The following is a 15,264-nucleotide window of genomic DNA, read 5'->3' on the forward strand; positions in this document are numbered from 1 at the left end:
ATACAGGTTCTGCAATATATCGTGATATTTCATTTTACAATACTGTATCGATATTTTTAGGTATTTATTCAAATGCAGATATTGTAGAGGTTAATTTTTTGGTTTGTTTTTCTTTTTTGTTTATATTTTATTTATTATTATTATTTAACACTGTTTTATTAAATAATGTTAGTTCCTTTGTAGGGATTGCGCAAAAATAATGTTCTGATGTTAGTTCTGAACTAATAGAATATGAACATTTGAACAGGACCTTAAACTGTAATGTCTGTAAAACAGAATTTCAGTTTGAACGCAGGAACATTTTGTGATATAACATTAGATCCTCTTCTGATCAAATAAAAATGTTTAATATTTGTGCATATTTCTGGTGTAATTCAATTCTTCCAGGAAATAATCATTTGAAAACAAAGAAACAAACTAAAAATGGCCTTTTTAACAGTATCACGATATATTGTGATATATCGTATCGTGATCCTAGTATTGTGATTTGTATTGTATCGCCAGATTCTTGCCGATACACAGCCCTACTCACCACACACATGATGTAGGAGAGGATGGCACCAGAGGAGCCGATCAAAGCTCCGACAATGGTCATGAGGTTGTTGTCCAACAGGAAGCCTTCAGCACACAGCGCCCACCCAGAGTAGCTGTTCAACACAGTGATGACCACAGGCATGTCGGCGCCACCGATGGCTGCTGTCAGTGTCACACCCTACGTCCAAGAACATACGAAAAACACTGTTTATCTGTGTTTCTGCGATGACATTCATTTAGATTTCATAGACTTCTTTCAGATCTAGTCACCCCCTGGTGGACTGGGAGGGTACTGCAGACTACAGTTGTATTTATTCACATTAAATATTTACTATAAATCCGTCTGTTCCTATTATTGTTCAAATGTAATATCTTAGGAATGTTTTGATGGAGTACTGCATGATTTCATGGTGGAAAATGATGTAACGGGAACCAAATGGACTTGGTTTTGCCCTTTTATCTACTACACAAGGCCCCATCAATGTGTTGTTTTTAATATGATGATAACCTCCGCCAAGGAACGTCGGAGGTTATGTTTCCATTGGGGTTTGTTTGTTTTTGTCTGTCTGTTAGGATAAGTCAAAAAGTTATGGAAGGATTTTGATGAAATTTTCAGGAAATGTTGATACTGGCACAAGGAACAAATGATTAAATTTTGGTAGAAGAAGTTCCAATCCGGCCCGTGGGATGAATTTGCAAAGTGCTGTGGAACTCATTTTAGTTCAGGTGCCACATATAGACCAATATGATCTACAGTCAAATAAAAACAGCAGAATATCGTATAAAAAAGAATGACTCCATATTTTCTTCTCGATTTGATGTGAAAAAAATATAACGTCTGTAAATAATGACAACTTTAAATGTTTGTCTTTGTTTTAGTGCAAAAAATAACATTAAATTATGAAAATATTTCAATTAAGTAAAAAAAAAATCTTGAACTGAGCCAAAAAATCTTCAGTTAAGTAAAAACAATCTTGAATTAAGCAAAAAAAAAATCTTCAATTAAGTAAAAAAAAATCTTCAATTAAGCCATAAAAAAATCTTAAATTTAGCAAAAAAATGTTGAATTAAGCCATAAAAAAATCTTAAATTTAGCAAAAAAAATGTTGAATTAAGCAAAAAATCTTGAATTAACAACTTCAATTTTTTTTGTTTTGTTTTAGTGCAAAAAATAACATAAACAAGAAAAGCACTCGGAGAGCGCAGACCTCCGCCGAGACAGATCTGTGCCCCGCCCCATGGACGCATCTAAGTAAACTACAGTAAATACTTATGATTCAATATTTACCAGGGTTTTGTTAACTTGTTAGTAAGGAACAATGTAGAACACAGGTGTCAAACATGTGGCCCGGGGACCAAATCTGCCCCACCCCCCCACCCCACCAAAGGCTCCATTCCGGCCCTGCAGGATGAAAGTGCAAAAATGAACCTAAACAGTCCAGGTTGTCCAAATCCTTTTGGTTCAGGTTCCACATACAGACCAATGTGATCTACAGTAAAAATAACAACACAATAACCCATAAATAATGACAACAACAAGTTTTCTTAGTGAAAATTTATGGTGAAAAAATTTAAGTGAAAAAAATAACATTAAACTGTGAAAATATTTCCATTTCCAAAAATATTATTCACAATAAAATGCAAATAAATACATAAATAAAAAGAAAGATGAACAACCTGAAATGCACAATTTGAACAATATTCTGCCTGTTAGTAAATGTTTGGTGCATTTATGGATCCACTGTGATCTGGAGTTGTGTTAATAATAACAAATGCACTATTGTAGAAATTGTTCAAATTTTAGTTTCAAACTCCAAAATTTTAATAATATTCTGCCTGTTACCAAACGTTTATGTAACACTGTGTGTAAATGTACATGTATAAATAATAAATCAAGGCATAATATTGTCAAAATTGCACTAATTTTTCAAATGAAATTTCTGTTTTTTTAGGTTATTCACATCTTCTTTGTAAAATGTAAATATTTTCATGATTTAATTGGGGGGGTTTTGTATTAAAACAAAAAGAAAAACTTGGATTTGTCATTATTTATAGGTTATGAAGTCATTATTTTACTGGTCTGGCCCATTTGAGCTCAAATTGGGCTAAATATGGCCCCTGAACCAAAATGAGTTTGACAGCCCTGATGTAGAACAAGCTAAAACTACAGAACATTATGGGTAAATCTGTGTTTGTATTCTGTCACTGTTAATTATTCATGGGCCTTTGTGCATTATTATGAAATACAAACTTATATATTATTCTAAGTTTTCTTCTTCCCACTTATTTTTGAGAAATATATATTGAATTTATTTTGTTATTACTATCATAAATGCCAATTGTATATTGTCTTGATCACCTCTATTTATGAATGTATTTGCTCTGCTATTGGTTCTTTGTACACATAAAAGTTTTGGTTTTTTTCTTCTGCTCAAAACAAATAAATGAATGAATGAAATATTCATCTTTTTCAGTTCCAATAAATGCAGGTTTGCTTCATAGTACCTCAACAAACTGAAGCAAGCACTAAACTATAAAGAAACAAGAATAGAAACAAATTACTTCCTCAAAGTTCAGCTTCTTACACTCATATAAAACTACAACTGCAGTGAAAGACGACAGACAGAAAATCTAATTACACTTCAGTATAATAACTGGGCCTGCCACTTTAAATCTGCATTTTGTCAAATTTGGTCTAAATGTTTTGCAACCACAATGTAAATATGTAAATAATATTTAACTTGAATTCTAATTCTATGTTTATATAAATATTTATATAAATGCCACATTTCTTATTTGTCTGTTTATATTTCTTCTTTCATTTGTTTGTGTTTTTTTCTGCCTGTTCTTTTCTCTGCACCTGCTTGTTGTTTGTTGATGCTGTTAACTGTGAAATGTCCTCACAGTGGGAAAAAGACTTATCTTATCTTATTTTACTTCATCTTACCTTACCTCAACTTATCTTATCTTATCTTATCTTACCTCATCTTATCTTACTTCATCTTATCTTACTTCATCTTACCTTACCTCAACTTATCTTATCTTATCTTACCTTACCTTACCTTACCTTACCTTACCTTACCTTATCTTATCTTATCTTATCTTATCTTATCTTTTCTTATCTTACCTTACCTTACCTTACCTTACCTTACCTTACCTTATCTTATCTTACCTTACCTTACCTTACCTTACCTTACCTTACCTTACCTTATCTTATCTTATCTTATCTTATCTTATCTTATCTTTTCTTATCTTACCTTACCTTATCTTACCTTACCTTACCTTATCCGTCTCCTCCCTCATCTGAACACTCACCATGACGGTGGACAATCCGGACACCCCCAGCAGACACCCCATGCCAGTGCCGTAGCTGGAGCTGAGCATGAAGGGCACCATCCCTCCCATGGACGCCGCCATCAGCCCGGCATTCAACATGTGGCGTCCCGGCAACAACAGAGGGGCGGAGTCTAGGAGGCCTACAACCCAAAACATTCACAGCAAACATTTTCAAAGGCCCCAGAAATTGATGCCACTCTTTTGCGAGGCTTAAGGAAAATAATTTTGGCAGATAAACATGTAAACACTGTTCTCTCTTAAGTGGTGTGCAGTGCCTCTAATCAGCTGTCTGGGAGTCGGGCCCATCCACAAATCACCCAGCAGCCCTCTGAACCACAGCCTCGCAGCCACTAGCCTCCCATACCCGGAACAAATGACTCCAAAGCTTCTCATGTGTTCCTCTTGATCAGTCCCACTGTCACGTACATTAAGGGGCTGCAGAAACATGCACCGAACCTCCTGGACCCAGACTGGAGTTACCAGAGGATCAACGGCTTTAAGCAGATGAAAGAAGCAATCAGTAACAGAGGGCACAGAGCTCAGCAGGTTTAAGAGGATATTATCATGTCTGTGTTAAATCATGAACAGTCATCAGACCGTAGAGGTCAGTGGCGGCTGCTCGTCTTTCAGACAGGGGAAGCTCATTGTCGGCTTACATCCAAAAAAAAAAAAAATTGTCAAGTTATTTAAACATAAATTCAGCCCTCTGTTCCTTATGATTTGTGTATTTGTGTTTTATTTACAGTGCAAGAAATGAACAAGTAATTTCGTAGTGGTTTCTCTCTCGATTTCACAAGAAGAATGGGCGATGGTATTAAACTGAACTGTGTCAGTGAAGGAGTAGACCTCAAAATAGCTGTCAATCAAACGGGATTCAGCCTTTGGACCAATCCTCCAATCAGCACGTGGAAGCTCAGCGTCCATCCATTCACCCCCAGAGACGCTGAGCGTCCGGGGGCGGGAAAACATGGTGGCATTTATCTAATTACCGTCCAGTTTGGAGGCAATGAAAAAAACTGTTCCACTCAGTCCCACTGAAGTGCATGGACGCTGAGCGTCTACGGACAAATGCACTGAGCAGAGATCGACTGAGAAAACAGAGACACGGGAATGGATGAGAAGTGAACAACACCGAGTCCGATGATTTGTGATAAAGCTGATTCTGAAAGAACTCGTCTGTGAGATGAACGTGTTCTAACACATTTGTAGTCAATGAAATGTCATTTAATTTTTGTAATTTTAGGGGAAGCTGAGCTCCCCTTGCAGTCTATGAGAAATCGCCTCTGGTAGAGGTCATACTTCACTCATTTTAGATCTTGGCACCAAGGTTCTAATAGTTTTGGATTTTTCATTACAGTTTAGTTTTATTTAGTTTTGACTTTTTTTCTCTAATTCAGTTAGTTTTAATTAGTTTATAAAGCAGGTTTGCTAGTTTTTTTTAGTTTTCGTTATATTCTAAATGCTTAGTTTTAGTTTAGTTTTAGTATTAATTTCAGTTTTGTCATATCTTTTCTCTTCTTCTCTGTCATATTCAAATAAATCCCAGACAGGAAACCACAAGTGACCACAAGTGACGGACCGTAAGGTACTGTCGGCTAAAATTGCTCGAGTGAAATAAATCGCTTTTGTATCAATTCGACATTGACAAAGACGAAAACGAAGGGAATTTGATCCAGAATTTTCATACATTTTAGTTAGTTTTGTAAACACACAATACAGTTTCAGTTAGCTATCGTTTTTTCTCTTAATTATAGTTTTTATTTATTTCAGTTTACGAAAATGTTTTTACAATTGTAGTTTTCATCATTTCGTTAGTTTTCGTTAATGATAATAACCTTGCTTGGCACCTACTCAATCAGTTTCCAGGATATTTTTTCAAGTGTCTTAGTAATTTTGTGTAACTTTCTATCACAGATTGTCATCAAAAAATCCCCTTATAAAAGAATTCCACTACATTATTTGGATTCGAGCAGACTTTTCACAGACTAAGTTTTAACACTCCTGGAATAAGAAAGTGTTGATTTATAAAGACTATGATATCCATGCGTGTTTTTAAAATGATGTAACCAGAACCAAATGTTCTTGGTTTTTCCCTTTTATCTACTATACAAGGCCCCATCAATGTGTTGTTTTTAATATGATCATTATTACTACATCTTTACACCCTACATCCAAGTACATATGACAAACACTGTTTATCTGTGTTTCTGTGATATCATTCATTTAGATTTCATGGACATTTCAAATCTAGTAACCCCCTGGTGAACTGGGAGGGTACTGCAGACTACAGCTGTATTTATTCACATTAAATATCTACTATAAATCCGTCTGTTCCCATTATTGTTCAAATGTAATATCTTAGGAATGTTTTGATGGAATACTGCATGATTTCATAATGAACAATGATGTAACCAGAACCAAATGGACTTGGTTTTGCCCTTTTAGATACTATTTAAGGCCCCATCAATGTGTTGTTTTTAATTTGATTATTATTATTACTACATCTTTAAAGACTGTTGGTAGTTTCATCTACAGTAAAGCATTATATTGTGTGAGATCATCATGTTTGTAGCATCAGCGTCCTGTGAGAATCACATATCTAAAATGTCAACTTTTGAAAAACACAGAAAAATAGGCCTTTTTTCAGTTTTGTGATGAGGCCTTTTCTATCTTACTCCAGGAGGTTTCAAAGGGTTTATACAGAGTTCAGAATGTTGAGTTAAGAACAGGGCTGCACATTTGGGTGAGAAAGTTATGTGATTTTGTGGGGACTATTTCACTATTGTCATTGTGAGAGATAAAGGCGTTGTAATATAAATGTGAAAATCACCAAAGAACTGAGGTTGTGTTTATTTTTTGGTTCGTTGGCGTCTATTTCACCTCTTCTGCTCATCATGTGCTCAAACACATGCATTAGTTTGACTGCCTTAACAGACTAAACCACCTCATTATTACAGGTGTAGAAAATAAGCAACGGAAAATATGTTGCCAGACTTGTGGATTTCTTTTTACCCTTTTCATGCATGAATTATGAAAAAACGTATCTAGATTTTTTTGTATTGATTTTATTCCTCAAAATTAGGCTAAAGGCATTTTGAATTTTTTTTTTTTTTAAATATGGCTTTATTAAGAAGATGTTTAACCTCTTGAGACCCAGGAAAATACATGTTTTGGCTTTTTTAAATTAAATTATTGCCTATATTCGAAACATCATGATGCAACTTTTTTTCAGATGAATTTTTAAAAATTTTTATGGGATGTCCTTTGCAGTGGACAGTTTTCGTTTTTTTTTTGTTTTTTTGTATAAAGCTGTGAAACTCTTGTCCAAACGTGAACAGTAAACCCATGTCGGGGTCTAACGAGGTTAAATTTATCAGATCACAGATCAGTCCAAATTCTAAAACTAAGATGATCCTTTCGTTCATTGTATGGCTGAGGGTCTATACAGACTGCCCCCATGTGGTCTGGAGAATATTACATTTAGAACCCTTTCTCTAAGCACAGCAGTCTCCCTTGCGCTGACACTTTGTGGAAAGTACGGATGGGAATCGTTAAGAATTTAACGATTCCGATTCCATTATTGATATTGCTTATTGGTCCGATTCCTTATCGATTCTCATTGGGTGAGGGAATAAAAGAGTACAAACGGGTGTGTTTGCATTAACTGTCTTTTATATTTCCATCTCTGCACAGAAAATATAACATATACAGTATGTACAAATAGTAAGAACAGATGACGCCGGGCCCGGTTCGGGGGGGGCAGTGAAAGTGAAACTAAAAACTCTTTACTAATTCCTCTATTGCACTTCTACTGCGTGGAACCGGTTCGACTCGGCTCGGCTTGTCTCCTGTGGTTGTGCACCTCATTTCCTTTCCCTTCTTACCTTCGGAAACTTGTATTTGAGGAGTTACGACGTTTGTTGCCCGCACCGGAACCAGCCCGGCGTTCACTCTGCCGCTACATTCACAAGTGCCGCTAAGTAGAGTATCAAATACGTGACATTCCTGTAAATGATTCACATGCTGTGGACAAATGTTTGAGGATACTGGAGGGATTCCACCCTTTTGAAGACATGGAAGCTTTACAAGTGTTACAAGTAAGTGGACCTGGTGTCGTCTGTTTAGACCGTTTCTGCCTCAACGCCATGTTGGCTACATTCTGACCAAAACAATGCAGCGTACGTGTGACATCATCGCGCATGCACAACGAAGGCGGAATCGATAAGCAGAATCGTTAAGCAGGCAGGCACACGATTCCAAGGAATTGAGCTACTGGGATTCCCATCCCTAGTGGAAAGTTAAAGTGTTTTTTTACGGTTGTGTTTTTACTACTGTTTGTTTTATTTTTAAGTGTGTGGATACTGCTGGAACCCGTAAATTTCCCTATGGGATGAATAAAGTATCTATCTATCTATCTATCTATGGAAAGTAAGTTGAACTATGTGTCCATAAATGTGGACGTCATTCACGAAAGGGTTAAAATAATTTGATTGCAGCCTTATGTGCACATCTAGTTCAGACAATCAGGCCTGTTTCCAGCATTAACATGAGGTATTTTCCAGTGAATCCTATAGGGTTGTAAATTTAATTTATTTAGGATGAGAAGGAGGAGAATTTTAAACCAATAAAGGAAACAAATCATCCTTCAGTTTATCAAAAACATGGGGAAAAAAAACCATTTGGACATTGATGGTTTTCACTGAACAGGAATGTGATGAAAACTGATTTAAAAAGTAAAAAAAAAACTGAAGTTGTCACAGAAGTGTCTTCATGTACAAATATGTTCACTTAACTCATATTTTTCCCAAAGTTTTTCAGAATTTCTTTATGTTGTCCTCTGTTATTCACAATTATCCTACACGATATTCAAGCACATTTTATCTTCCGTACTGCCAAATTTCTGTCTGTCAGTATTCTCTAAAATATCATGGACCAAATCTGTGGAATAATCTACGACCTGAACTTCAATCAACATCTTTTTTATCATTGTTTAAAAAGCATCTGAAAAGGACTCTAATTCATGAAAAAATGTAAGGCTGTATATCGTTTGATTTGTATTTCATGATTCGTAATGTGATTTGCATTTTTATTGTTTTGACTTTAGTTTATTAATTCAGTTATATTGTATTTTTAATTCTTTTTTTTTCTTTTTTTTTTTTTTCCTGTGTATTGTATTCATATAAGCCTTTTTTTGGCTTCTAACCTCTCCTGCACAATGATGATACTTGCTTGAATGTTGTTGTTTTTTTTAATTTTCTCTTGCTGTTTTATGATGTGCAAATAAAAAAAAAGAAGTCATGGAGTAGAGAAATACTCCAGTACAAATATTCCACATTTGTAGATTTCATCTGGGTTCTGTAGATCGTTACCTTGCAGTTTTCCGTAGGCCACCAGTGAACCACTGAAGGTGACGCCTCCGATGTAGGTTCCCAGATAAGCCACGGTCTTGATGACGCCGGCGGCCGGGTGAGTTTCCAGGTGTGGGTATTCGATCATGAACTCTGCAACACAGGTGAGGACCGCCGCCAGACCCACCAGGCTGTGGAAGGCCGCCACGAGCTGCGGCAGGTCTGAGATTTCAATGCGCTTGGCAATAGTCAGACCTACAGCGATGATGAGGATGAGCCGAGACGAAAACAAAGAAAACAAAACACCACTTCAATCAACATGTTCAATCAAGCATCAGGCTTTTGCATGCCGGCGAAGTTTGGATCAAAAAAAGCATTTAGAAAAGGAGAAAATAGTTGGACAAACTGTGGCTGTCAGTTGGCTCATCACCACCACATATTCTGGGACTGTCAGGGTATACGAAACTACTGGTCTGAGATCAATAAAGCAATGCAATTAATTTTTAAAACATACACTCCCTCTGACTTCAGAACTATGTATTTAGGACTCAAAACACCTGATATGAAAATAGATTAATATCTCTGGGATGTTCTTTTGGCAGCAGGGAAAAAAGCAATTACAAAACAAGTGTTCAGAGAAAGCAAACCTCCACCAAGCACCCCGAACGGTGTGCATGTGTGGATCGACTGTTTCTTTTTAAACTATGGATGTGCAAAACAAATTTCATAATGATATTTCATGAAATGCATTTTTTATGATTTTTTGAAAATGGTGCATAAAAAATAGCAAAAGTCAACAGAGCATAACGGAAGAGAAATGGAGCGGAACGATATTTCATTCAGAAGAGTTCCGGTTTTTTTTTTCTTTCCTCACTGTATGTTAAATTCCAATCAATATTTGCTGAGTTATAATGAAAAATGTGTGGTAAATGGGATTTTCAACGTTAAATTGAAATGTCCACAGAGTCCACATTCCACAGTGGATGTGGACAATTTTGTGCCAGATACAAATATTGTTATAAGCTACAGGTGGATCAAATTGGAGACTAATCGGAGTCGTTTAGAATTTTTGATGAATTTTCGAAAGTTGCTCAATGACGAGAGATAGGAAATTTTGAGATTTTGTGACCTCGCTGTGACCTTGAACTTTGGCCTACTTGGCCCAAAATTTAATGGGTTGTAATAGTTTTCCCCTTGAAGTTGCTAACAAAAAAACAAACAAACACGCAAACTAACAAATACACAAAGCAAAGTGATCACAGTACCTCCTGGTGGAGGTAATAATGGATGGTACAAGATGAGCCAACTGTTCAGCAATGGGTTCAAATAACAGGGGACATTTACAAAATGGAAAAAAAATCACCTTCACCGTTAATCTGAAATTAGAAATATTCGTCAAACATTGGGGAAAAATGGGAAAATTATGTGAAACAAGAAAAGCACTAGGAGAGCACAGACCTCCGCCAAGACAGATCTGCCCCCGCCCCCCCCCCCATCACCACCAAAATTTAACCATTTGTTTCTTGTGCCAGTATCAACATTTCCTGAAAATTTCATGAAAATCCATCCATAGCTTTTTGAGTTATCTTGCTAACAAACAAACAAACAAACAAACAAACAAACAAACAAACACGCAAACACACAAAGCAAAGTGATCACAATACCTCCTGGCAGAGGTAACAATACATGCCAAATGTTTCCATGGTGATATAAAAGGAGACTATTCGATTTAATATGTACTTTTTCCTTTTTTTATTTTCAGTTTGTATTAATATTGCTCGTAATCTTTCTTTTCTATTGAATGTTATACAAAGCTAGATATGTCCACGCTGTTCTCTCTCTGGATGTTAAAAAAAACAAAAAACAACATTTTTAATCCTTAAGAAAGTGGGAAAGAGACAATCAGAAATGTATCAGCCTCATTACCTCCGCCAGGAGGGAGTGTGATCACTTTGCTTTGTGTGTTTGTTTGTTAGCAAGATAACTCAAAAAGTTATGGACGGATTTTCATGAAATTTTCAGTAAATGTTGATACTGGCATAAGGAAGAAATTATTAAATTTTGGCGGTGATTGGGGGGGGACACGACGACACACAGATCTGTCTTGGCGGTGGTCTGCGCTCTGTGAGTGCTTTTCTTGTTCAGCCTTGTTTTTGATGGAGAGTGTTTTTTTAGAATGTGAACACTGTGAGGAATATGTGGCAGACTGATGTAACTGGGAAATGTTGCATCTCTTATGCTTCAATAAAAATAAAAGAAAAAAAAAAGAAAAGGAGAAAATAGAAGTAAAAAGAGAAAACTGTTAAAAGCAGACAGCCGTTTCCACTTATTTTGTTCTTAACAGGGGGGGGCCTGAGCTTCAAAGCCAATCAGATGAGTCCTGACTGAAGTATTTAAGTGTGTTTTCTCACAAACACAGGGTTTCTCATTTAAACCCTCATGCTCTGCTGCTTGTCTGTGTGTATGTTGAGTCCAACGTCATTTATCTTCCAGCTTTTTTAAATTACTATTAGCACACACACACACACGCACACACACACACGCGCGCACACACACACACACACAAACACACACACACACATACACACAATTATATATATGTATAACAATCAGACACAATGATGATGGGATGATTGATGCTCTGTTTTAAATTAGAAATAATTCACACTGTTCAAAAACCTGAGCGGTGCCATGCAATGTTAACACTGAGCATCAGACTCATCCATTATGCCCTGATTTTTTTCTAAACAATGTGTTGGATTTCAAAGGAGACATACCCGTCCATGTCTTAGTGGACTCGTTTCTAATAAAAGACCCTTTAAGTCCTGTCGTGATAATGCATAATGTACTTCTTGTGGTTTTAAATAATGAATGATAATAATAATTGCCCTGGAGCTAAATTAGGCAGTGTTATAATAATGATAATAAATTCCAAAGAAGGTGTTTTGGAATGAAAACTGTTATTACTGAAAATTCTGCCCTTTAAAAAAAAAAAAAAACAGCCACAAAAGACAAACCACTTTAGCTTTGCCTCGGAAATTCACAACAGCATACAGTGGAAAAAAGACACTGCCACAGGATCATGTTTACTCTACAGGTTTCAACAAGTTAAATTAAGACTTTTTCAGACCCTTAAGAATGCAAACCAGTTCAGAATACATGGTTTCACTGGTGCCTTTTACATAGTGGTGGGTTTTTACCAGCAGCTTTATGTTTTTCTGACTTTCTATGTGACACTAAGGCCCTTGTACTGCTTTTGTCGAGACAGCAGACAGATATAACACTGGTCTAGAATTTTATAGAAATGATCTGCCTCAGAGATTAAATGTGCTAAATGTTACGTATTTTAATCAGATTAACTGAAAACAAATGAGCAAAGGGCTGTTTTGCTGCTGTTTTCAAGGTATATGATGGGGTGTTCTTCCACATATATGTTGGTTTCAGTCCATTTATCCAACAGATGTATAAATGTTCCACTGATAGAACCTGTAAAGTCCATGTATTGTCATGTCTAGAAGGATTAGCTTCATTGAAAACAGATGCATATGGTCGGAGGGGGCGGGGTTAGGGGTGGGTTTTACCACAGTGAATATGTACTTCCAAACTGTAGGGGACGCTACATAGAGAAAAAAATTATACAAAAACAGCGAAGAAGAACCAAAACAGGAAGATCTTGCATAGTTCCTCTTTAAATACAGTCAGAACCCAGATGTGACATATTCTTACCCAGGGTTCCACCAGTGGCCATGGCCAGAGACATCTGTGACAGCAGCTCTGGAGAGGGTTTAAGGGCACCGAGGGTGGCAGCGATGCCACCTGCCACTCCCATCATGCCCAAGGCGTTCCCCAGGCGACTGGTGCCCTGAGCAGAGAGGCCCGCTAACGCCCCGACGCAGCACAAACCAGAGCCCAAGTACATCATCTGAGGAAACAGGCACAGTTCAGTTCACTTTTACACTCTTCAAGAAGACAGTCAATAAGTCCTACTGCTGTATATATAAGACAAGAGAGGATTTCAGATAATCAACTAAATTATAAAATATGTTGCTGAAATTAGAGATATTGAGATTAAGTTTGGATTTTGAAGCATAAACAAAACCAAACAGAGAAAAGTGCCTGTAGAAGCCAATAATGCACAGGTGTCAAACATGCGGCCCGCTGCAGGGAGGTTCGAGCAGCCGCCTGCAGCGGCAGCGACAGCACAAACCTTTGTTTCCCACGATGCACGTTGCGACAAAAAATTCTGAAGATGCCCGAGTTCCCTCCCAGCCCTGAATGTAAACACATGGTTTTGTTTCTGGTGGATGGCACTTCGAAATTGTTCACCGTAATGCAAGAGATTCAGGTGAGTAATGACAGAAAGACTTACAGATTCATGATACTGAGGATATGACTGAGGTTTGACCGATTTGAGGAAAAATTGGTCACAAAAGTCTCCCGCACCTTTAATTGAAGATTTTTTTTGGCTTAATTCAAGTTTTTTTTACTTAATTGAAATATTTTCATAATTTAATGTTATTTTTTGCACTAAAACAAAGACAAACATTTGAAGTTGTCATTATTTACAGATGTAATATTTTTTTCACATCAAACTTAGAAGAAAATATGGAGTCATTATTTTTTGTCGGTTATTCTGCTGTTATTATTTGACTGTAGATCGTATTGGTCTGTATATGAAACCTGAACTAAAATGAGTTCCACAGCCTCGACTGTGGAATTATTGCACTTTGCAAATTCATCCCAGGGGCTGGATTGGAACCTTTGGCGGGACGCATTTGGCCTCTGGGCCATATGTTTGAGACCCCTGATTTAAATGATAGTCTGCAGAACTTATAATACAATATATTTCAACAATAATCACATACCAACAATGGTAATGGAAGTGACACGTATTTATATTTAGTAACACTCTAATTTGACACTGTCTATCACTATTTGCAATTCTGGGCTACTTTTAAGATTACCAAATATCTAATAGAAACATTTTCCTAAACTCCATGTCAAAGTTATTATCGTTAACGAAAACTAACGAAATGACGAAAACTAGAATTGAAAAAACATTTTCGTTAACTGAAATAAATAAAAACTAGAATTAAAAGAAGAAGACGATAACTAACTGAAACTGTATTGTGTGTTTACAAAACTAAAACGGTTAAAAATTATGGATAAAATTCCCTTCGTTTTCGTCTTTGTCAATGACAGATTGATACGAAACCAATTTATTTCCCTCAAGCAATTTTCGCTGCTGGCACCATATGATATTTAACGGTCCGTCACTTGCGATCACTTGTGGTTTAGAGTCGTCTTCTGGTCCCCACTCTACCTGGAAACATGGAGACTGAGGATGGGAGAAAGCAGCAGAGTCCTGTCTGGGATTTATTTGAATACGATGAAGAAGATAAAAGATACGACAAAACTAAAATTAAACTAAAACTAAGCATTTAGAAAATAACAAAAACTAATAAAAACTAGCAAACCTGCTCTAAAAACTAATTAAAACTAACTGAATTAGAGGAAAAAACAAGTCAAAACTAAATAAAACTAAACTATAATGAAAAATCCAAAACTATTATAATCTTGTTCCATGTTCATGCCGTTACCTGTTCGATGTTGTATCCAGCTGCCACCGATGCTCCGTACCCCCCCACAAATGCACCCCCAGGTAGGAGGTACAGGTAGTTGTACTCAGGGGGGTCAGTTGGCCGCTTGAACATGTCCAGCATCCTCTGTGTGATCAGGAACCCACCTGGACCAACACACACCGACCACAGACACTTGAAATGACTGAAACCCATCTGATTGGTCAAGCTGTGAATCTTGTAGTTTGAATCTTTAAGGTCAGACCAGCGATGTTGATGGAGGAAATGAAGGCAGCAGCTAAAGCCAGGCTTTCGGGCAGACTGGAGGGTGTGAGACCCCCACCCATCAGCACCAGACCTCCTACTGCTGTCAGTCCTGCACAACAAAAACAAGACTCCATCATTCATCTGAAATGCAGGTTCAGGTCTGTGGCCGTGTGGTGCTGGCTGTTGGGTAGACGTTGACC

At 36.9% G+C, this 15,264-nt stretch overlaps 1 protein-coding gene across 2 annotated transcripts in view; it reads right to left on the bottom strand.

Moving 5' to 3' along the window:
• nnt2 (nicotinamide nucleotide transhydrogenase 2) overlaps positions 1–15,264 on the bottom strand; it is a 38,677-nt gene that overhangs the window by 10,478 nt on the left and 12,935 nt on the right. For both annotated transcript variants that reach the window (XM_030131115.1, XM_030131116.1), the window contains exons 11-16: positions 15,063–15,173; positions 14,819–14,964; positions 12,945–13,140; positions 9,240–9,473; positions 3,850–4,010; positions 533–712 (exon numbers count right to left, since the gene is read on the bottom strand). In XM_030131115.1, the coding sequence (XP_029986975.1) occupies positions 533–712; positions 3,850–4,010; positions 9,240–9,473; positions 12,945–13,140; positions 14,819–14,964; positions 15,063–15,173 (1,028 nt within the window). The remainder of the gene's footprint in view (positions 1–532; positions 713–3,849; positions 4,011–9,239; positions 9,474–12,944; positions 13,141–14,818; positions 14,965–15,062; positions 15,174–15,264) is intronic.

Source organism: Sphaeramia orbicularis, chromosome 3 (assembly GCF_902148855.1).
Source record: "Sphaeramia orbicularis chromosome 3, fSphaOr1.1, whole genome shotgun sequence".
NCBI lineage: Eukaryota > Metazoa > Chordata > Actinopteri > Kurtiformes > Apogonidae > Sphaeramia > Sphaeramia orbicularis.